This window comes from Haliaeetus leucocephalus, unplaced genomic scaffold (genome assembly GCF_000737465.1).
Source record: "Haliaeetus leucocephalus isolate CR32 unplaced genomic scaffold, Haliaeetus_leucocephalus-4.0 Scaffold1, whole genome shotgun sequence".
Lineage (NCBI taxonomy): Eukaryota > Metazoa > Chordata > Aves > Accipitriformes > Accipitridae > Haliaeetus > Haliaeetus leucocephalus.
The window spans coordinates 17767214-17790669 of record NW_010972437.1 but is presented as its reverse complement, the minus strand read 5'-3'; the positions used below and the strand labels follow the sequence as shown (position 1 = coordinate 17790669).

General features: G+C 61.4%; 1 protein-coding gene across 1 annotated transcript in view; it reads right to left on the bottom strand.

The window, feature by feature from the left end:
- Positions 1-23254, bottom strand: part of TNS1 (tensin 1) — a 39405-nt gene extending 16151 nt beyond the window's left edge. The window contains exons 1-14 of the mRNA XM_010568337.1: positions 23200-23254; positions 21531-21580; positions 21033-21204; positions 20617-20667; positions 19971-20093; positions 19601-19665; positions 19396-19479; positions 19173-19285; positions 18469-18529; positions 17197-17272; positions 16931-17060; positions 16498-16563; positions 15793-15954; positions 5308-7005 (exon numbers count right to left, since the gene is read on the bottom strand). Coding sequence (XP_010566639.1) covers positions 5308-7005; positions 15793-15954; positions 16498-16563; positions 16931-17060; positions 17197-17272; positions 18469-18529; positions 19173-19285; positions 19396-19479; positions 19601-19665; positions 19971-20093; positions 20617-20667; positions 21033-21204; positions 21531-21580; positions 23200-23244 — 2896 coding nt within the window. The 5' untranslated portion in view covers positions 23245-23254. The remainder of the gene's footprint in view (positions 1-5307; positions 7006-15792; positions 15955-16497; positions 16564-16930; positions 17061-17196; positions 17273-18468; positions 18530-19172; positions 19286-19395; positions 19480-19600; positions 19666-19970; positions 20094-20616; positions 20668-21032; positions 21205-21530; positions 21581-23199) is intronic.
- Between the last annotated feature and the right edge of the window lie 202 nt (positions 23255-23456).

Here is a 23456-nt window from a genome sequence, read left to right as displayed (position 1 = left end):
CACTCACACGGCCCCTGGCCAGCACATTGGGGGAAAAATAAAAAGAGAAAAAGGAGAAAAAAAAAAAAGAGAAAAAGGAAAAAAAAAAAGAAAAAAAAGAAAGAGGCCAGCATCACGCTCCAGGAAATGCACTTTTCAAACACCAACTCCTTTCCCACGGGCTGGCGGAGGAAAACCAGTCATCAGCTGCTTCCCCTCGCTCCCCGGGGCTCCGTGCGGGACCCACGCCTCACACCCGCTGACCTCCCTTCTTCACCACTCCGGCACCCTCACCGGAGCTTTCCTGGCCCCGGGGAAAGGGCTGGGAGCGGAGAAAGGGCTGGGAGCGCGGGAGGTGGCCTGGGTGCATTTCTAAATAATCAGCCCAGTAAATGGCAACAACAATAAAATCGCGGCTCGGGGTGGGGGGGGGAGAGGCGGCCGGGCTGCGAGGCGGGGGACGTGAGCCAACGGGGCTGGCTCCAGCCGCGGAGGCAGCCTGGAAAATTCCACTAAGAGCGGCTTTGAAACACAACTCCCGATCCCTTCTGCAGGTGCTCGCCGGCGTGGGGGATGGCCATTAAAAAGGCCCGTGGAGGGGACAGGGAATGGAGTGGGTCCCTGGGAAGCTGCCCTGCAGGCATGGGCAGCATCGTATAGGGCCACCCTATATCTTTTGCCCTGCTCTTCACTTTAAGGGAATGAAACCCTGAGTTGTGAGCATAGGGAGAAACAAAATGTTGGGGAAAAATAAAGCAAACTCTTGTATTTTCTTTTTATCCTTCCACTTTGTGCACTGTGGGGTATCCTGCATGCTGCAAGAGCATCACTGGGAGCACCCCTTGGCCCATCCCAAAGTGAGCTGGAGTGACTGAGCACTGCAGAGAGGCAGTGACTGGCTCCAAGTCATGTATGCCTGCCTCACTTTGCATTTTCCATTTGGGAGGCAAAAAGAGCAGCTCACCCAAGCTCAGCTGTCAGTGCACATCACACATCTGCAGCGTGGGACCCCCAGCTTCATCCCCAGGGCTGCACGTCAACCAGCCACAGGGTGCTGGATCTGGCCCATCGGGACACCCAGGAGCTCACCGGGCTTTGGCTGCTCCATTCCCCAGACATGGAAAGCGGCCGGGGCCGCAGGGAGGGGAGGGAGGAGAGGGGAAAAAAGGGACTCATTGTTCGGGAGCGGAGAGTGGGAAACTTCACGGGCCGCCCGGAGCAAAGCCTGGAGGAAACCCAGGCTTTAAGCACGGCTCTCTCGACCCCCTGGGTGATTTATGGGCTGGAAAGTACGCTTGAAAAACAAACTCTCCTTTCCCTCACTCGCTGTGCCCCCTCAGCAGACATACAGCCTCCCTTAGCCACAGTACCACCACCAGCCCCCCAAGGATGCCCTGCCAGCCTCGGGGCGCGGGGTGGGGTTCCCATCACAAAGGGGGAACAGCAGCCTGCAACCTGCTCCCCACCGTCACCCCCACCACCTTTGGCACTGCCACCCCTTCTCCTACCCATTTAACTCCCTAACCTGGCAACAACCCTCCCCCAGCAAGGTCCTGCCCTTCGACTCAGCACAGCTCTAGGGCTGGGGAAGGGCAGGAGCACAACAGCCAGGGGAGGAGGAAACAGGAGGGATTTAAACCTAGGTGGTTTTATGGCTGGGGAGTCAGGTTTCTAGGCCAAATCAGGAGGCAGCTGCTTTTTGGGCAAGAGATGCTGGAGCTACTGTCAGGCAAGAGCTGGGCAATACCCCCACAGTAGAGAGGAGAGGGCAAAGCAGCCTCCCATGGCCCTCGGGATGCGGCACCCTGCAGTTAAAGCCAGACCAGGACACACTACGCCCAGGGAAAAGAGATGCAAACTCACTCCCTGCCTGCATGAGGAACAGCAGCAGACGTTGCCCTGTACTGCTCTCTGCCAGAGCCCAACTCACCCTGTCCCACCGGGCACAGACCCCCACCTCCAAGCCTGATCACCGCAAACAGGCACAACAAGATACCTTACTCTGCATCAAGGACTGGGAGGGTTCAAACCTCTTTGGTCCTCCTGGGGAGAAACCCAAAGTGCCAGCAGGGAGAGAAAGGTCACCCAGAAAGCTGGTGACTCCCCAGCCCACTCTTTGCCCCCAGCCCCTCTCCATCCCTCTCCTCCTGCTCACCTCGGGACAAGTGGGTGCAAACCAAGCGGGTCCCCAGCACCCGTCGCCCAGAGCAAAAGTCACATTGCCTAAAATCCAGCCTCCACGGCCCATATCCCCTGGCTGCAGACCGACCCATGGGGACCCCAGGATGGAGGCAGGTGAGACCCTGCCAGGCTGGGAACTGGCTGAACCTGGGGTCTGTGGAGCTGCACCCCAGCCCTTGCCTCCCCAAGGCATAAGCCACAGCCAGGGCAAAGCTCAGAGGGGCTGGAGCAAGGGTCCAGATCTGGCCCAGCAATGAAACTCCACCAGAGAGCAGTGCCAGGCTTGGATGAGATGCAAAATCAAGTGTGGGCAGGGGAGTCTGCACCCAGGGCCAGGGGCTTCCCCATCACCGGAGGAGGTCAAGGGATGCCCTAAGTATTGCCATGCTGAGAAAGGGGATCAAGCTTGCATGGGGAGGGTCTCCCAAGCTTCCCTCCATCCCACATCCATGCAACACACAGAGCACTCAGCATGCAGAGATAGGGGAGGAAGGAGAGATGAGGGGGAAGGAGTGAGAAGAGAGAAGGGAAAAGGAAGGAAGGATGAGAAGGAAGGAGGGAGGAGAGGGATGGAAGGAGAAGGATGGATGGGGAAGGAAGGAGGACTAGGAAGGAGGGAGGTAGAATGAACAAACCGGAGAAGGAGGAGGACCGTTGCTGGTTCAGAGGAGGACGGGGGGCTTTGGTGCTCTTGTTGAGGTCCCTGAGCTTGGCGTTGTACTCTGCCAGCGTACCAGGACAGGGGGTGCAAGGAGGGTAGGAGGTCACACGGGACAGACACAGTCCCCCATGGGGAGAGGAAGGGGCAAGACAAGACAAATGTCACGAGATACAATAGGGAGACAGAGAGAGAAAACAAGAGAAAATATTAGATGGGCTCCAAAAGATGAGACTGGGGTCCAAGGAAGCTCAGACCCACCTTGGAGCTGCTTTCCTATCACCTAAATTGCCTGGCTCCAGGCATTGCTTAAACCCACATGGGAAATCAGTGGTGGCTCCCAGCCACACGTGGCCTTGGGCAATGCCATAAATGCCCATCACTGTCCCCTTGTGGATGGCACCATGCAGGTCCCCTCCATCATGGGATGCCCAGGGCTGGGACAAGAAGAGATGGCCCCAGATGCCTCACTGGGAGATGATGGGGACTTGAAGGATGGCAGGACCAGCTCCTCTCTGCAGGGAGGCGCTGGGGACACCAGCGCGGTCCCCTCCATCACCAGCAGGAAGCGGGAACAGGAGTGCTCCCTGCAGGGCATGGAGGAGGTGTGAGATGCTCCTCATCGCTGTGCCGGGACACGCAGGCAATTTATAGCAGCAGGGAATGTAAACAAACCCGTCCATGCCCCACTGTCCCCATCAGCCGTCCCCTCCCGGCGCCAGCTTCAGGACACCTTGTTCCCGCCGGAGGTCAGGCTGCCTGCCCGCGCTGTCCCCGCCTCGGCACAGACAGCCCAGCTCCAGCAGAGACAGGTGGCCGTGGGCTGGGGACCGTCCCTGGGATGCCTCTCTTTCCTGGGAAGCCCAGCGGCTGCTTGGAGATGAGAGTGACCCCAACCCAGCCTTGAGGACCTGACCCCAGGGTTGCAGGGGATGCATTTTTGGTAGACACTATCAAACATCCATTTCCCACCCACTGCAAATACTGCTCCTCCTCTACCAAAGGCTCTCCACTTTTCATCCCATTTTCTCCCCCACCATGGTTGGGGGGGAGGATCTGGTCCTTATAATATTCAGTCCAGACATACAACATGGTTTGGGCATCCATGTGTCCTTGGGTTTGTTTAAACCCTCCGCACAAGCCCTGAGTCCCTCTGTGGATCTGGCCTGGATCACTGAAGTTGGGTTCGGAAGGATGCAAACTGCCCTCAACATCTCCACCGTCCACCCCTCCCTGCCACTGGCACCCCTCCTGCCCCCCACCCCAGTGCCGCAGTGACTCAGCCCCCACGCCTGGAAGGTTGATGCTGTTGGATTTTTCCAGCCAAGCCTTTTCCCCCTCCCTCTAATGCCGGGTGAGTTTCTGGACTGAGCGCAGAGCTGGAAGGGTTGGAGCTGCCAAGCCCCAGCATCACGAGCTGGCCCCCAGCCTGGCCGCAGCCCCGAACCCTTCCCAAATGTTGCTCCACAATTCAACAACTGCAGCCGAAGCAGTAGGGAGGGAGGGCACTGAGCTGCCGCAGGGCCACAGCACCTCCTTCCTGCGGGGCTGGGACCCTCTGCGTCCCCAAAGCCCCAGAGTCAGGGCCAGAGCCGTGGGAGGGCAGGGAGTCAGAAGACACTGTTTCCCCTCTGTGGCACGGAGCAAAAGCCTTCATGTAGCCACAGCACTGATGCTTGGTGCTGCACCCAGCCAAGCATTGCACCAAACCCCTCTGGCAGGGCTGGGAAATGCCTTCCCAGCCCCTGATCATTGCCCCAAGGCCAGGTCAAGCTTCAAACCACCCAGGGCCAAGCTGGTTGGGCCACCAGGGCAGAAAGGCTGCTGCCAGCCTGCACCCTGGCACCCCTGCTCCGGCAGCACCCCGGCTGCCTGGGGAGGAGGTCCAAGCACCGGGGAGAAGGTCCAAGCACCAAGCCCAGCACACTGCAGGGAAAGCAGGGACTGAAACCAGGGAGGAGCCCAGCTATGTTAAATACAAGGCAAATGCTCTCCTGGGACCTTACACCAGAGCACGCTCCAGGCAAGGAGAGCATCATGTCCAAGGCGGGGTCCAGGCAGGACACCCTCAGCCAGAGCTGAAAACATCTTCCCAAATTGGGCCATATTCTCCCTGAAAGGGAGAAATCCCCCCGGGACGCAGGAAGCAGGTCTGCTGCAGGGGACAGACCAGCCCCACACCCCAAAGCGGTGAGGATGGGGGGGCCCGACCCCCTCGGCCACCCCTTCTCCCCACCTCTGAGCGATGCTGCTGCAGACGGCGAGCTACAAGGGGGGTTCTCGGCAAAGGAGAGTGGCACAGGCTGCCCCCTTGCCCGGCATGCCCCCACGGCGGGTGGCTCAGTCCCAAGCCCGGATCCGGCACGGACGAGGAGTCGCCGCATCTCCCATCCCTGGCTCCACCATGCACGCCACCACCGCGGGCTCCAGTTTTCCTGGGCATCGCGGCCCCCCCCCCCCCCCCCCCCCAAGGAATCAAAGCATCCTACCTGCCACCCTGTGGGCCACCAGGCCCTCCAGATTCAAGGGCTCTTCTGCCGACCTCGACAGGTCTTCATAGCTCTCCAGTCCCTTGGGGGGCATCTGGGTTTGTGCTGGGACGGTGGGGGAAGGCGGGGAGGAGATGAGGAGCTGCTGAGACCCCACGGGGCTGTAGGAGGTGCTGAGCGGGAGGATGCCCATCGGTGCTCCAGCTGGGGCCTGGCTGTAGCTCCTCGGCTCCGGCACCGGTGCCTGCTGGTAACTGTAGGGCAAATAGGTTTCCCGGTACTCGTGCACCCCATAGTCCGGCTCCCTGGGAGAACAGGCTTTGCCCCCAGGCTCGGAGACCACAGGGCTCACGGAGGTGCCGAAGGACCTTGGCTGGGCCACCTGTGGAGCCGGCCGGGCATAGAGACCAGTGACAGGCTGGGCAGAGAGGGAGGAGAGCAGGGGTCCTCCCGGCTTGTCCTGGCGGGAGGTGGCGGGCACGCTCTGTGACTTGTGGACGGTGGGTGCGAGGTCCAGCATGAGGACATCGAGGGCTTCAATGGACTGCTCGATCTCCCGGCGGGAAGGCGCCCGGGGGAATTCAGGCATGCTGTGGCTGTGTGGCGGCACTGGCTGCAGCGGGCTGGGCTGGGGGCTGCAGCTGGAGATGCTGGGGCTGTGGCTCTCCATGCCACCCTCCTGCAGCCGGGAAGGCGGCCGGCTCCCTCCTTGCTGCTGCCAGGAATTCAAGCCCCTCTGCACGGCCTCCCGGCTGCTGGTGCTGCGAGTCGGGGCTTGGGGCAGCGCCGGGGTCGTGTCGTACTTGGCTGTGTCCACTGCCGGGAAGGACCGGGAGCGGTAGGTGCCGGGGGGGTCGTAGCCATACAAGTAGGGCTGGGAGCTGGGCAGCGGCTGGGGCTGGAGCCAGCCCGGTGCATGGGAGCCTGGCGGGCGCTGCGGGTAGCCGGCCAGGTGGTCCTGAGTGGATGCTGAAGGCCGCAAGGAAGGCAGTGGGTCACGGAGGTGGTGGCCCATCAGGGCGTTCTGGTTGTTGTAGGGGTAGCCGCCGTTGGAGAGCGGCTCACCATCGTACAGCCCCTCCTTCAGTAGCTTCTCAGCCCCGTTGCAGCTTGAGGGGCCGTTGGGCAGGGAGGAGAGGCTGCCCACCCGGGGTGCCTCCTGGTAGCCGGCCTCACTAGCGGTGGTGGTGCCATCCAAAGAGGAGAGCGTGCCCAGGCTTCCCACGCTGTGCCCATCCTGGTTGGGCAGCTCGTCATCCAAGATATCCGTCTCCCGCTCCGCCACCAGCGCCGCGGCATTCCCGTTGACGTGCACCTGAGCCGGCACCACGTGGCGGCCTGGCATGGCGGGCAGGCGCGCCGGTATGGGGCCGGGCACGTGGTTGTGCATGGGCGGCGCGCTTTCCAAGCCGAAGCCAACGAGGAGACGATCCAGCTCCCGCTTCTCCTCGGGGCTCAGCACCGCCTGGCCACTGGGCGCCCCGGGCACCCCCGGTTCATCGGTCCGGTCAGTCTTGGTGGAGGCGGTGGAGTTGCCCGAGTCACTGCTCACCGAGAGCGTGTGCTCAACGTGGTTGGGTGCTGCCGAGAGCGGGAGGCGAGCGGTGTTGACGGCGCCGGTGCTGCCGTGGAGGGAGTCTTTCTTCTTCACTTTAGCGTAGAGGCTCCCATCCAGGGGCCCTTGCGTGTGCCCAACCTCTGCAAGGGGAGAAATGAACACGAGACCCCAGATCAATTGCTGGCTCTCTGCACGGAGCTAATGGGTCCCATTAGCCGGTGGTTTCGATCTCTTCCGTGCCGCCGGAACGCTTAATGACCAGCATCGCCGTCTCCTCGGCACCCTCCGCAATCCCACGGGCGCCACCATGCAGAGACACTGGAGCCAGACCCCCCCCATCCCCATGCCCCTACAGCCCCCACTCCGCATGCTGTCCTGCCCTGCCCTGCAAGCACTGCCTGCTCCACTGGGTTTCACCAAATATCCCCCCCGTTCCCAGTTCCAGACATTGTTCCTGGCAATTCCCCTCCATGGCTGGCGAGGGCTGGGGCTGCCCACACAGTCGGCCATCGCTGCTCCGCAAGGCTCAGCTGGCCCCAAAGGGCCACGCGGCACCGGGGAGGCAAACGGGGAGGGTGGGGGAGATGCACCACTGGCCATAGGACGATGGGCGGAGGCAGTCAGGATCTCAGGATCTGGCCTCATAGCTCTGCATGTCTCCAGCTGGATGGATGTACTCAGCCCACGGGTGAAGGACAGATGAACCACAGACCCACCTTCCCTCTCCCTGCCCACTCTCCTCCCAGATGATGCACGGATCCAGCCAGCCGCCCATCCTTGACATTTTCTTCCCTGGCTACAGACAGGCTCCCACCCTTTCTGTCCTTCCCCTTCCCTCTCTCAGGCCGGGTGGAGCTGCCCCAGACCTATCCTTGCAGCCCGATGCTGCCCCAAAGCTCCCACACAGGCAGCGCCTCTGCCCAACCCCAAACATCTCCTCTCCGGAGAGGCACTGAGCACCCCGGCACTGTGATTCCAGGCTGGTGCAAGCAGCCAGCTCCACTCAACAGCCAGGGTGCAGCCAGGGCACAGCAGCATCACCACCAGCAACCCTGCACCCCAGCTCAGAGCCCCCCAGATCCCACCACCCCTGGAAGTCCCAACACCACAACCAGCTGTGCCCTTTAAATCTTTCCAAATGGGGCAGCCAGATTTTGGGGACACAGAGGGACCCTGGCCACCAAGAGAGCAATGGGGACAGCCCCCAAGCTGTGTGTCCCCCCCACCAGAGTGTGCACAGCACCGGCTAGGCTGCAGACTCCTGCTTTTCCAGCTCCCCACTGAGGTTTCCTGGAAGGGCCCGCGAGCAGTGTTAAACACTTTCTTTTGGAGGAAAAAATGACTCTTCCCTGGCAGGGGGCCAGGCGGCTGACTCAGGGACGGAAGACGGCCCTAACGCGATAGTGTGAAATCAGAGCGCTCCTATCTGCGAGCAAAACACTTCCGAAAGCCAGCCCTGAGCCGGGACGGCTTAACCAGTCCCACACCACCGCACCCGTGCCCCGGGTAGCTCCTGCACCACCAAATCCCCTCGCCATAAATCAGAGAGGGGCAATAACACCCAGCACAAGTCCTACCAAGTCAGGGCCCCCCTCCTAGCTGCTGATTTTCCACTCCCAAATCCCTGCAAGCAGCATCCCAAGGACGCAGCCAAGCCCCAAAGCCCCCCATTGGCTTGAAGATGCCCCAGAACCACACAGCAAGCTCCTCTCTGGGTACTTGGTGCGGGAAAGGATGAGGATGGGGGTCCACAATTTCTTCTTGAGACTCAGAGCTCCTTCATCCAGCCGGTGCAGCCAGGAATCAGCAGCGTTTGACTCCGCAACACTTCCCGTACAGGAGAAAAGGGGGAGAGAGGGAGGGAATCCTTTCCCATGGAAGAAGAAAGGAAAAAGCAGCATGTCCAGGGGCAGCGCCAATGCCGGAGAGGCTAAGACATCGCCTGGAGCTGGGGAAAAGGCCCAGCCCTCCTGTCTGATGGCAGTGATGGGTGCTGGCCAGTCCCAGGAAACAGGGCAAGAGCCAGGGTGGGGGCTGGGATAAATAGGGCAGAGGAATAGAAAGGAAAGGGGAATAAATAAATATAAATGAAAGCACGTGGCGCCAAGGGAGAAAATAGATGGGAAAGGCTTTAATTAGACTGTGGGCTGGGCACCACCCCACAACTGGGAGAAATGTCTCGAAGCAGGGTCAGGATGGGGCACGACGTGGTTCACAGCAGAGCCAGAAAGCCCCAAGTGCCCTGTCCCACCTTTCCCAGACCCTCTGGCCAGGCAGGGACATGGGGGATCTGGTGGCCCCGACCCCAAGAGTGGTACCAGGGTAGCAAGCAAGGAAGGGGCTGTGACACCTCTGCCATCAGCCGAGAGCCTTTGTCCCACAGCTGCTCTGCCCGACACCTGACTGCCCACCCTGTCCTTGTCCCCACACACCCCTTGGGCTCTGATGCCAAGAGCCAAATCCTGCTATTTCCCAACACTCCCAGGCCCCCTCCACCACCCCTGGACCACGCTATCACTGACATGACTGTCTATTGTTTTTCACCTGAGAAGTTGGATAAAATCCCCCAAAAAAGACCAAGGGAAGGGGGGACAGGCTGCCTTAGCTAAAGCAGCCATTCCCAAAGCAGCAGGCTCCCAGGCCCCTGTTTGCTAAGTGTTTGCAGCTCCCAGCAAGGTCAGATTTCGTCCCTGAAGGTCAGGGCAGCTCCAGTCTGGCAGGCTGTGCCATCCCAGCATGGGTTGGGTTTGCCCAGGGCTCAGCCCCCGACACAGCTTTGCTCCGGCTCTATCTGCTCTGGCTGTAGAGAGGCGGCTGGAGGAAGCGCTGAGCCCAGCCTGGTCCTACCCCTGCTGCCAGGCTCGCTGCCCTGGCAGGGCAACACTCTGCCCTCTCCCTCCCCAGCACCCTGCAGCTATGCCTGGGAGAAAAACTGGTCCAGGGCACGTGTGACAAGGGGAAGGCGGAGGGGGGTCAGCTCGCATCCCCAAAATCCCAGCCATCCACCTCATGCCCAGTGGGGTGTGCACCATACAGCATCGTGCACCACCACGGAATCCTGGCTGGGGCTCTGCACTGGTGCAGAGGATAAGAATGGGGCACCACCGTGTCTCCCCTGGTCCTGCCCCCAGCAGCATCCCACCTGCTGCCTCCACTCCCCACCACCCAGAGCCCTGGTCCCAGGGCATCTCTGGAGCATCAGCCAGCAGGGAAGATCCTGGGGTCCCGGGACCCTTTGTAGGAGGAAGGATGCGGACTGAGTCCCATGGGGAAGAGCTCAGCCCCCCAGCTCAGGTTTCATCCCATACCCAGATATGATGGCAAGAAGTAACCCCAAGCCCTGAGCCGTGGGTAACCACGGCCATGAATTCCCCACCCACCAGCAGCCCTTTCCCCCATCCCATCCAGCTCAAAGAAAAGCAAAGTCAGGACTTACCAAAGGGGACGGGGAAGAAAAGGTCCCAGGCGAAGAGAAGGAGCGGGCAGCAAAATCCCTTTCCTTCGCCCCTTCCAGCACCAGAGCCTTCCAGGGGAACCTGGTGCGGTGGCAGCTCGGCCGGCGTCCGCGGCCGGCTCCGTGTGTCCGTCCAGGACAGGAGCTGACAGCCCGGAGCTGGCTGTGGTTGGCGTTTGTCCCTTTGGCTTTGCTTTCCCTCTCGCAGAGGGAGCTACTCCCTCCCCAGCGCCCCGCGGGGCCAGCGAGGGGGGCACCCCGACGGCAGCGGGGGGCCGGAGGCGCTCAGGTACGGGGTACCCCCGGGACACGGGGTGCCGGGGGGGAGGATGGAGGAGACGAAGGCGGCAGAGGCAGGAGATGGGCTGGAGGCGAGGAGGTGCGGTCGCGCTCCCCGGACCACACAGGGGCGAGCGGGAGGGGAAGGGGAGAGGCGCGGGGAAGGCGGCCGGGGGCCGACCAAGCCGAAGCCCCAGCCCGGGTTAACCCCAGCGACGTGCGGGGAGGGCGAGAGCCACCAGGGAGGGAGGACAGCCGGACAGACAGTTCCTAGCTATGAATATTAACTACTTCCTCCACAGGCAGGGCTGCGCCGCGTTAACTGTTTCCTAGGCACGACAGACAGACGGACGGACCCCGCTGGACAGACTATCCACCCCGCTCCGGGTGCTGAGCATCACCCCACTGGGTGACACCCCCCCAGGCTGGAGACCCCCGGCCCTGCCCGGGTCCTGTGGGCACGTCACACCTGTCCCCAAAAAGCAGTGACACATTCGGGTTGGGGATGTCCTTTCAGGCCACATGTGATGCTGTAACCCAGCCGGGTCTGCAAACCCAAATGTCTTGCTGGACACTCGACTTTCTCCATCTTAAATAAATACGCAGCCAAAGAGGAGTGGAAACCCGCCATCGCTGAGCCACCGACCCCGCCAGCACCAAACCCGACCTGTTCTCACAACCCCCCTTCCCTGCCCCACCAGCACCATGGCACGGCATGGACACGCCAGCACTGGTTTCGGGACGGCACGTGCCACCCTGTCCCATGGCAGGAGGCACGGCACGGATCCCGTCCACCCCAGAGCTGCCTGCAACCACGCTACTCCATTCCAGGCAAAATCCGTGCTGGGATGGTGCTGACGATTTGCTGGTCCAGGTAACGGCAAGCCCCCCTATGTCTGGGCCCCTGCTTGAACCCACGCTCAAGCTTCCACTCCTTCATTGATCCAACACACTCAGCAAAATGCAAGGCTCCCTCCACTCTAATCCCCCAAATCATGCATTTCCCACACCCCCGTGGATGACGGCAGGGGATGAGAGCAGCGTTTCCAGACGGCCCCCTGACTCACAGCCCTGTTTGCTCCCAGATAGTGGCACACGCCAAGTCAGCATCCTCCCCAAACCTCCAAGGTTTGCTTGCTTCTCTGCCTTTTTATTTTTTGCCCTGGGACAGCCCCAGCACCACGCACAGGCACTCCAGCAGCCTTTGACTTCAAGGAAGGTTTAAAGGGGGAAGAGAAGGGGCTGAGCTTCCACCAGCCTGTCCCTCTCTCCCTGCATCCCAGCCCTGCCTGGTTCCCAGTCCCAGTGGGACCAAACTCCATCACCCCCCCACATCACAACCCCAAATACCAGGTCAGAGGATAGACCCTGCCCTGGGAGCAGCCACGCTCCAGCCGAAATGTCTAGCCAAGCCCGTAGATGCTCTAGCATTTCTCCCATGGGGAATAACCAGAAGCAAGGGGGAGACACTCCCCGTGGATCCCCATCCAGCCCAGCCAGGTCCCTGCTGCCCCCCAAAACACCCACCCCGCCAAGCCCTTACCTTGCTGCGGCCGGAGCAGAGAGCAGCAGAGAGGGGCGGGATGGGGAGGGGGAAGCGGATTCCTTCAGCTTTAGTCAGCTGGCAAAGGGGAGAGGAGAGCCAGCGGCTCCCCTCCCCGCCGAGCCCGGCCAGAGGACGGATCCAGCCGCGGGGGGAGAGCAGGATCCAGCCGCGGGGGGAGAGCAGCAGCCTGCCGGCAGCTCTGGCGATGGATTTAACAGCTCTGGCCTGGCCCATTTGGCTCTCCACGTCTGCACAGCCTGGCTTGCCCTCCTGGGCAGCCTCAGCCCCAGATAAGTGGGGCAGGATTTGACCCCACTAGGGAAGATGTACCCCACAAGATGCTCACCCTCCTGGGGAACCAACGGATGACAGCCACCCCATCTAGGGGCTTGCTGCCCCATGGAAAGGTGGAGGATCAGCATCCAGCTCGATTTGGCGGCCCCTGGGACCCCCCAACCTTTGCCACGTGGGGTTCAGGCTCTGCTGTGACCTCCCATCCCCAGAGGGGTGGGATGCTCATCCTGCTCCCCACCCCGGCCAGCCCTGTCCTGAGTGCAGAGCTGAGCTGCAGGGGAGCCCCGCGCCAGAACCATGACTCAGGTGGGGATTTAGCAAGTCTCCTGCAGATGTTGGATTTGGCCAGGTCCTGGCCACCCCCCTTCCAGTCCCGGTAAAAAGGGGGGGGTGAGCAGGGCCAGCCCACGGTGGGGACAGGGATGGTACAGAGGTGGGAGGAGGGGGTGGGGGGTGGATGCTGGATGCGGCAGAACCAGCCAGGGTGGGTCCAATGGCCGGTCTTTACAGGGAGCTGCTGGGTCTGGGGCGTGTGCCTGGCCCTTCTGCATTGTCTCACACTGCCCTAGGATGGTAGAGCCTGGTGTCCCCCCACTACAGTCACACATCCTGGGGACAACCCCTCCACCGGCTCTGTGCCAGCCCTAGCACCCTGTTCTCCATCAGCATTGATTTTCTCAGCAAAACCAAACCAGGCCATAGATGTTCCCCAACCAGATTTGCCCACCTGCCTCTGCAGTACCCCAAAAATTTCCCTACACCAATTCTCCAATCAGCTGCAAACCCAGCAGCGCTGCATCCAGCCTCAGGTCTCCTCCTGCCTCCCTGGAGCCAGCCTGGCCCCCCGAGGAGAGCCACCACGGTGCTGGCAAAGCATCCTTCATCCACCCTGGATAAAGGACTTCTGAATCCCAAAAATAGCCAAAGGAAGAAGCACCCTATGACCACCCTTCAGCCAACTGATGGCTATGGGGACTGCAGCAGGAACCCGCCACGCAGCCAGCACTGACCCCAAAGCCCCTTTGAGGAGGAGGAAGACAGGCAGGCAGAGACACTTGCCTCCCCCGTGCCGCACAGGGACGGATGACGGGCAGTGGCACAGGGCTGTGGGGGTATCCCAGCGCACCCCACTCTCGCTAAAGACCATGGGGCAGCCCAAGCCCGGCGGACAGCAGGGACTCTGCCTGGGTAAGGCGGGAGGGTGAGCTCGCTAATGGGGCCAGCCTGTGCCATAGGAGTGGTACGCAGAGCAGCCCCTGCCTGCTGGACCCAGCTGGCCAGAGAGCAAGATGTTGGGGTTCAGATCCCCCTCTCATGCCCCCTGCCCTGGGGGGAGCTTTGTCAGCCAGCAATCCTGCTGCAATTCAGTTTCCCCCTCCCCAAGTCCCCGCAGATAAGCACAGCGGAGGCAAGGGGAACACCACGACAGGCACCATCCCCAGCCATCCACCTGCCCCTCCAGCTTTGGGGTCCCATAGGATCATCCCACCCTGTCAGGCACCCCCCCAGCCCATATGGGTGCCACACATTGAGACAAAGCTGCCGGAGAAAGGGCATCCACCTTTACTGAGAGTGGCTGTGGCCGACAGAGACGCGGTGCAGGGGGGACCCACCGTTTGGCAGGCGATCCCGATCCCGTCGGCCTGGGCTGCGGCGCCGGTCTGCAGGGAGCCTTCGCCGAGCAGCAGAGACGGGCAGTGGCAGGGACGAGGAGCAGCGGCTGATCCCAGCCTGGTGTGGGTACTGGTGCCAGCCTCAACCCCCCCTCCACCCCCGGCTGCCACTCGCTCGCGCCTGGTGGTGCCAAAAATGTGGCGTGCAATTCCCTGACCAAATAAGGCGAGAACAACCATAAACAGGGACCCCCCTCACACAGCTGGGCACCGGGGTCCCCATCCCAGTCTGGGAAGGGTTGGAGAAGAGGGAAAGTCCTGACGGAGAGGGAGGAAGACGGGAGCCCCCCGAGCCCACGCTGGCTCTCCCTGCCACTGTTCAAGGTGCCCCGTGGGGTGACCGGGGGGAGACCCCCTACAGATGGGCTGTCTCGCAGCTGCCGGCACTGCCACAGGTCAGAGGGCAGTCTCCTGCCTGTGGCTTCGCCCTCCGGCAGTCCTGGCTCATCCCCAAACTGGGGCAGCATTTGCAGATCCAAAGTGCCCTTATTCCCCATCGCCACCCTCCCCACGGGGAGGACAGCCCAGTTGGCGCATGGAGGGACTTCCGCAGCCCTGACACCCACCAAGACCCCCAGGAGGGGACAGAGAGAAGCCCTGGGGTACCTCTGCAGCCCTGTGAGGGGCTGGGAGTGCAGCAGCTCTGCCCCAGGGGCCTGAGGCAAACACACATGCACCGAGGCACTTGGGTCTCTGCAGGCAGGAGGGGGCTGCCAGCCAGTCCTGCCAGCTCAGGGCAGGGGCACAGCCATGGTCTGAGCTCGCAGCGGGGGCACACATCCCCTCCCCTCAGGGCCGGACCCACGGCTATCCAGCTCCCTGCCGCATAGCTGAGCCCACACGTCATGAGTTGCCTGTTTACTTCCCTGTGCCAAGGCAGGTGTCTCTGCCAGCTCCGCGCAGCCACCCCAGCTCTGGCTCCATATCCCCACCATGGGCAGAGACCCCCTCACCCAGCCCAGGCATCCAGAGCCCCTACCCTCCCCAGTGAGCCCGGCCGCCCACAGCTCCCACTCGGAGCAGCCGGTGACCTTCAGGGACATCAGGGCCCGCAGCTGTCCCTGCTCCTGGGACGCCTGTCGGACAGGGCCAGGAAAGCTCAGGCATCTGCTCGGCCACAGGTGGCCTTGCCACCGGGACAGGGGCCTACCACCCTTCAACATACAAGTACTGTCTGTTCCCGCCAAGCAGGCGAGGGCAGCCCACTTGCTGCATCCAAATGGGCGCTCAAGGGGCTTTTTCCAGCTCCGAGCAATGGTGCAGACTCTCCAGGGCCAGTGAGGCATCCTCATCCCCCAGGGGAATCTGAGGCACAGCTACGTCCCGCCATGCTTGCACCGTGAGAAAGGAGCTGGGAGACCTAAAGGTACCCCTGTTAGGTACCATTCCTGACAGACTCAGGGTTTGGGTTTCCCAAAGCTCTGGGGCATAAACTGGGGTTAGACCCTGCTCTGTGCAAACAGGGCTTTGAGAGCAAAAGCACTGAAAAAAGAGCCTGAGCTCCCTGGCACTGTGGCAAGAGGGGAAGTGCACAAGATCTTCTTCTCCCACCCCATGGCCACGATCCTCCCAGCAGCGGTTGCCTGCCCCCAGCTCTGCTGCCCACCAGCATCCCCTTCCCTGAGGTGGGAGGGATTCCCATGGGGACACTTTCGCCACCGACCGCCCCGTGAGCCCTAACCTTTCTCCAGGTGCTTGCCAGGCAGGGGCTGCTCAGCCCAGGTGCCCTCTGTACTGTCCTCGCGCTGGATGTTGAAGTTCTCGTAGGAGTCCCACCGGATGAGCGGGTCAGACGTGTTGTAGTCCACGGAAACGCTGGGCCCATTCTCCAGGTGCTCCATGCCTGGGAAGAGGCAGGATGGTCAGTCAGGGTGATGATGGAGCCAGGACGGGTGGGACAGGGGGAGGAGATGGAGAGAAGGTGGGCAGGAATCATAGGGTGAGGCAGGAGAGTGATGTAGGAACAGGGGCACCGAGAGATATGGATGGGCATGGGATCTACATCAAGACCCACAAACAAGGTGTACAAGGCTGGCTGGAGCTTTTGGGATTGCCTAGGAACAGGCAGACGGACTGAGATTGAGCGTGCCTAGGTCTGGACTTCTTGGGCAGGGGGTCCTCCGTTCCCAAGCATCCCCTCCCTCTCTCCCAGGCCAGCAGGTGCTGCAGAGAGCGGTCTCCTGGGGAAGAGGGTGAGAGCAACAGGGCACCCATGGGTGCTCCTAGATCAGCATCGCTGCCTGGACCCCTCATCCCACCCTGGTGACACACGGACTGCAGACGGGGCAGGGGGAGGTTGCAAGGGAAGCAGCAGGGAATAGAGCTGGGGAGCAGGAAAGGAGCCAGCATCCAGCTCCAAACCCCTGTGGCAGTGAGCCAGCCGTACCTTGGATCTTCTCAGGGCCGTAGGAGAACACGAACTCCACCTTCCCATACTCAGGGAAGCGGTCATCTGGCAGGGAGAGAGCAGAGCAGAGGGACCATCTCAATCCATCCCTTCAACAGCACCTGGACAACCACCCCAAACATGCCCACAGGCCAGCTCGAGGCCAGGAGCTGGTAGGAGATATCCCGGCACAGGGCAGCACATCTCAGCCCCCAAAACAACCCTGAGGCAGCCCCTCCACCTCAGTACCAATTTTGGCAATAAAGGGGATGACGCTGCCACCAGTCCCTGAGAACCCTGCGGTTGGAGCAGGGTGCCCTGCTTCATCAGGGGCAGATTTCGGGTGGGTGCCCAGATGTCCCCGCGACGGGAGCAGCATTAGAGGGGCAGGTGGAGGAGGGAGTTCAGAGTGGGGAGGTGCCGGGGCAGTTACCTCTGAAGGCCTCGTCCAGGTCCTCCTTGCCAAAGACAACATCAAGGTCATGCACGGCGCACGTGTGGAACTGCACGCGGAAAATCACGTCACGGGTCGGGCTGCGAAACTTCTTGTGGTAACATTTCAGCTGTGGAGAAGAGTGGGGATGGGCCATCAGGATGAGCCCTCAGAGCTGGACAAGGGGGAACCAGGTGTCCTGAGGCATGAGGACCACCCATCCCCCAGCTGCTCCCTGTGTGGGGGGCTAAGCCAAGGCTCCTTACCAAGATATCACCCTTGAGGAGCAAGCCGGGCTCAATGGTGATGCAGATGCCTGTCTGGCTGTCTCCTTGCACGTTGCTGCAGAGAGGGACAGCAGGAAGACATGAGCTGTGGTGCAGAGGCCCCCCAGAGCTCCTAGTGCCACCTCGACCAGCCCCTTCCACCCAAAACCCAGCCAGGAATGGCGCAAAGCACAGAGCTGGCCCTCTCGGTGACAGAGGGTCCCATCCCCCACCCCAAGGGGTACCCGTTCCCAGGGGGAAGAGGACAGGAAGGGGAAACTGAGGCACAGCTCAATGAGGGTGCTAAAAATCCTAGGTGGGAGGGTTTGACCTGGGTCTGAGTGCTGACGCTGGGCTATCAGACCCAGGACGCGGAGGGAGAGCTCTCGGGGAAGGCTCCCCTCCTTGCCGCAGTTTCCCGGTCGGAAGCCCTCCCCTCACCAGGGCGACGAGGGGCTGCCTCCGGGCGGTGGCGTCGGCAGCGGGGGACGAGGGAAGAAGGGAGTTGGATTTCACAGGCAAGATAAACCTGGAGTTTATTACCGGCGTCCCATAAACAGCCTATTAAAAGCTGAAAGCTGGGATGGCAGTAAATCTCAGCTAACGGGGACGCCCGGCTGCAGGGAAGGGAGATCCTCATTCAGGGGGGTTAGATGGGAATAACCCCGAGGTGAGAGGCTGTGCTCCCTCCAGTAAGGCCAGGAGCCAGGGGTCCCAGGCTGGGATGTGGCCCTGGCAGAGCATCCGGGCGGCTGAAGAAACTGGCTCCTGCTTTGCCTTCGCCAGCACCTGCTCCAAGCAGCAGTGTCAGAAAATGGTGTTGGGGTAAATTGTGGGGAGGTTAAAACAGGGGGAAACTCTTTTTTTGGGGGGGAAAAAAAGAGGGCTTTTAGGACTAATCTGGGCAGGAAGAGCGGCACTTTGGGCAGGGAGAGGAGAAACGCCTCCATCTCCCAGGGAAGTGTCCCCATCCCTGTCCCTACTCCCTGTAGGGACACCCAGCCCCAGGCTCTGCACAGCCCCGGGCTCCCTCTGCTGATATGCAGAGTCACTACAGCCCTCCCAGCAGAAGGGCCCAGTATGGCCCAGTATAGCCAGTTAACACCTCCAAGGAAAAGGAAGCCCCCTTTTTTCCATTCCCTGGACCCCAAACAGACTAAGTGCAGGGCACTGGACTGCTGGGGACTTGGCCTTGACCCTCTCCATCTCCCCCCACTTGCCAAGCCCCCCATGCTGGGGAGGAGGGAAGCCCCACGGCGAGGAGATAGTTACTAGATCCCCGAGGTGTAGACGGGCTGCATGGCCTGGTAGATTTTCAGAAATGGCCGACAACCTGGAAGACATCAAGGCGGAGAGAGAAGGCACGCTGCTGTTAGCCGGCAGGGCGGAGGGGCCGTGGCAGGGATTAGTCACGGGGGAGAAATCCAAATAGGGAGGGAGCCAAGGCAAACAGTCTCTCCCCGCCCCGGCTGGTCCACACCAGCCATGGGCAACATCTGGGATGGGCAGAAAGGGATGCTCCGGATGGGGTGGGAAAGGGCAAAAGCCCCTATAGCCCAGTTTGGGTCCTGTAGGACCTGGGGCAAGCACTGGGTTGGGGATGAAGGTGGGATGATGGGGACGGTGGTCTCTGAGAGAGAGACTGCTTCTGGGTACCGGAACCAGGTGTGGTGCTACATTCCAAATCCCAACACCAATCTGGTGTCATCCTCCAAAAAGCGACCAGAAAAGCCTTCTCACCCCACAGCTCCAGTTAGTGTCCAGCCCCAGGAGTCAGGGGGTGGGGGGCACCCCCTGAGGGCATCTCTGTGGGAAAAGGGTAGCACCCTGCTACCGTGAACAGTCACAGAGAGGGAACAGTCCCTGAGAGGGAAAGGGAAATTCAAATTGCCAAGGACATTGTGGAAAATATCCCCCATGGACAGCAAGCCTGGCCAGGCAGTGTGGGGAAGGGGAGAGGCGGGGAGGGCACCTACCGCCTTTCGACTCGAAGTTGGGGATGCCGTGCATGATGACGTGGTGGAGGAAGAGGGGCTTGTTGTTCATCTTGATGCTGCCGGACAGGAGACCACTGAAGTAATGGATGTACCTAAAGGGGGACAGGCAGCTCAGGGGCAGGACCCGCAACGGAGCACCCGCCTTGGTCCCCCTGCACCCAACCACCCTGGCCACAGGGGCAAAACGCACACCAGGACCCACCTCTTCTGGGATGGCTGTCCCACTGGCACCACCTTGTCCTCATAGAAGCGCTTCATGGCAAACCTGTCCAGAGCCTGGTCGGCGCTGTGGGGACGAAAGGGTAGATGAGGCTGAAGAAAAGCATCAGCACCAGCACGCCGGCGCTGCCGGGACGAAGGTCAGCAGTGGGCCCTAGGGCCACCCCAGGACCTCATGTTCCTCTCACCTGGCCGAGATGTTGCTGTAGTGCATGTAGGCAGCCACCACCACTCCCAGCCGGCCACGGTTCCCCTGCAAGCGCACAGCAAAGGGGTGTCACGGGGGCAGCGGTGCCTACAAGCTCCCAGGCACGGCCACCCCGCACGCAGGTATGCACACACCAGTCCCCTACACACGTGCACGGAACCCCACACACACCCCAACCCTTATAGACACAACCAGCGCACATGTACGCTGACACCTACATACACCCCAAGCCACAAACCACCACGTTCCCTGCACCCCTTAGCCTGTGAGGCTGCTCAGCCCCAGCCCTGCAGCCCCCCGGCCCCCCAGACCCCCATCACTGTGTGCCCCCGCGACAGGGTCCGGCCCACCTTGTTGTGCAGCACCACCACGTTGTGTGCTGCTGCATTGAGCCACGTGTCCATGGCTTTGCAAATGCTGCAGATCTTTTCCAGCGCCGGCGTGTGCAGGTCAGGCCACCCAAAATCCAGCACCTGGGTGGTGGGGGGGGGGACAGCCAGGGGTCACATTCATGCTGGGCTCTGCCCCCTCTGCAGTCCCCAGCCTGCTGGCATGCAAAGCCCAAGGCACGTACCCGGGGCGGGGGGGCACCACCGCCTTGCCCTGATGTGCCCCTCCCAGCCTTTCCCCCAGCCCTGCACCCCACTGCTCAGACCCATGTCCTGGGGGGGCCATCAGGGTCCCAGATCTCATTCCTCCTCTGGGTCACTCAGCTCAGCTGCCCAGAGCTCCCCATGTTCACAGGGGTTGGGACAATGCCTCAGGAAGGTCTCCAAGAGGCCCCAACAGCCACGTTTGGGCTGGGGACGGGGTGGGGGTTAAGCTGAGACCCCACAGACTCATCGGGAAGTCTTGGTGCTTTCATTCCCCTGCTCCTCCACCAGCTGGGCGGGATAGAAAGCGTGGCTGTTCCTCCCCTAAACAGCTTGCAGCAGGGAGCTGGTCCCACAGACAGCCCTGCCCTGAGCCCCGCTGCTCCCCACAGCTGCGACTCACCTTGGGGTGAAGTTTGCTGATGTCGTGTCTCCGCTCAGAGAGATTGAAAAGCTTCAGGGAAGAGGAAAGACAGAGTGAGGGGACATCTTCCTCCCTTGCTGCCACCCCCTACCTCTTCCTCACTTCAAAGCCTCCCCAAATCCCCCCACGAGAGGCTTCCCCAAACACATTAACCCGAGTAACGCCTTGTCACAGGGCAACGCAATGGCCAAAAACTCCCAGGGAGTGCAAAAGTGACTGGAAAGCTTCAAGGAAGGAAAAAATCCATCCATCTTCATGCAAAGACCCCGCCCTCACCAAAGTCAAGCCCAGCCAGAGGCAAGGAAGCAGCGACCATCCCTGCAGCACCCCATCCCCAGGACCTGAGCACCCCAGCCCCTTCCCCAGCCTGGAGGGGACCCGGCCGTATCTCTCACCACATAGTTGTTCCCATGCTTGGACTTCAGCATGTGGGCCACCTCACGGAGGTTGCTGCAGAAGCTCTGCTCCTCAGCCGTGCTGGGGTAGGAGACGGCGATGATCCGCTCCGTGATGTACACCAGGTCCAGCTCACAGCTGCTCTCCATGGCTGAGGTCAGGCTCATGCTCCTGGGCAAAGGAGAGGACCGCTGTCAGGACACAGCATGGGGAGGGGACGCGGTGACCCTTCCCCACCCTGCATGGCCCCTGGGGTTAAGCGAGACAGGCTGGGAGACATGGGGATGCAGCGGCAAGGCTGCCCACAGCCTTTCCCCTGCTCCCAGCCCTGCTGGGGTGTCTTGGGGACCCCAAGTTGGGGATGGTGGGTCATAAACCCTGTGTCTTTTCCACATGGAGCATCCATGGGAGTACATCTGGAGAAGCAAAGTGTTGGTGGGGGGAAAGGTTCAGGCAGGGCAGAGACAGTCAGCAGAAGGGGAAACTGAGGCATCTACCTGGAGGTTTTGCGGCGTGACTGCCCGCTCCTGGGGGATTTTGCGGCATCCTAAAGAACAACAGAGGAAATGCGAGTTATTGCTCTGACTCAGCCTGCAGCCAGCACAGTGGTCCTACTAGATTTGGGTGTGATGGTGCTGTCAGAGCATCCCACCCCCGCCACCCTGCACTGCGCACCATAACACTCCCAAAATATCGCTATCTCCAAACCCCACCCGCTGAGCATCCTGGTGGCACCAAATGCCCCAATGGCACCGTCATCCCCCCACCATGGTGAGGAACAAAACCCAGCTCTCGCAACCCCATTGCAGCTGGGTCCAGCTGCCATGGGCACTGTGGTGCTGGTGCCTTGCCACAGCGTCCCAGAGGACATTTGAGGAGGATGCTGAGGGGGGGGACGGGGACAGTCTCAGGCATGTCACGAGTCCCTCCAGTCTCAGCCAGGTCCCAGGCACACACCTGGCAGGACAGAGTGGCTTTGGCCCTGCCCGGGGCAGGGGCAGGTTCGCTGCCCAAGCAACAGCGAGGAGCCAGCCAGGCACAACGGTTTGCTTTGGCCCCAACTCCGCAGAGCCAAACGCCGGGAGGAAATGTTTGAGATCTCAGAGCAGGAAACTTCTATTTATGCATGTTCTCTGGCCTCAAGAATTTCATCTGCAGCCGGTTTGCTCAGTGACTTCGTGACCTCAGCCGAAAAACAAAGCAGGGTTTCCAAAAAAAACCGCTAAGGAAAAACACACTCACACCTCATTAGTTTTAGTATCTCCAGCTAATAAGCAGGAGTCATTTAAAGACTCATCTCCCGCAGGCAGCACGTCCCAAGCCCCTGGAAGGATCCAGAAACAAGAGATGCACCCCGCAGCCAGCTCCTGGGATGACCTTTTTGTCCCCAGAGCTGCAGGACCTGCTGCCACCCTCCTCGGGGCTGCAGCATCCCGCAACTGGCACGCTGGAGGTGACAGGACAAGGTGGGAGAGGTTTTCCCAGCACCCTTCATCCACCATCTCCCACCCAGCGCGGTCCCAGGGCTGCTCCCACGAGCAGCCATCATCACCCTCCATCAGCCTCACGTCCCCCTTTCAAGGTCAGGCTGCCTGGCAGAGCAGACCCAGGCTCGGCAGCCCGCGGGGCTGGGGGACACCAGTCTCCCCTTCCAGCCAAAACCACTCCAGGAGGCAGCAGCCCTGCCTGAGTGCCCAGGGGTGCTCAGGCAGCAGTGACGAACCCCCCCAGGTTCTCCTCAGGGTGGCCCAAATCACCTGCTCACCCCAGAAACCCCCCAGCATCACAGGGGGCAAAGAAGGAGTTAAAATGCAGCAAAAAGTTAAAACCTTCCCGGGGCAGAGCCAGGGTGCGCGCAGAAGCTTGATCCTGAGCATGGGCTGGTCCCTGTGTCACCCAACGGTGACCAGGATGGGATCCCCACTGCGGGCTCTGCTCTGCCCCAAACCTTCGTAGCGGGAGACATCTGGAGTCCCCCACCTGCACCCACCAGCCAGGGGAGCCCCATCAGCCCGTCACCCTGCCCAGCAGCAGCAGCCTCCCAAACCACAGCCTTGCCCAATGGAGGAGCTGACATGGGACAACCAGGACTCATCCCCCTCTCCCACGTGAGGCACAGGAGGGTGAGCAAGGGGGGGATGCCAGAGCCCCTCTCCCTCTCCATACCTTGATGGCGGTGGTGAGACCCTTGCTAATCCATTTCCACGGCATGGCGTCTCCGCTCCAGGCACCCTCCCGGCCCAGGGGAGCGGGTGCCTGCGGCCAGGGCCCTCCAGCGTCCCCCGCCCTGGCAGGAGCCCCTTGGCTCTGCCCCACTTCCCCCCCCTCGATCTAACCGCAGCCACACTGCCGTCTCTGCTGCCAGCCCCTGTGCGAGGAAGAGTCAGCCCACAATCAGCTGATAGGAGCAAGCACTCGTGTTA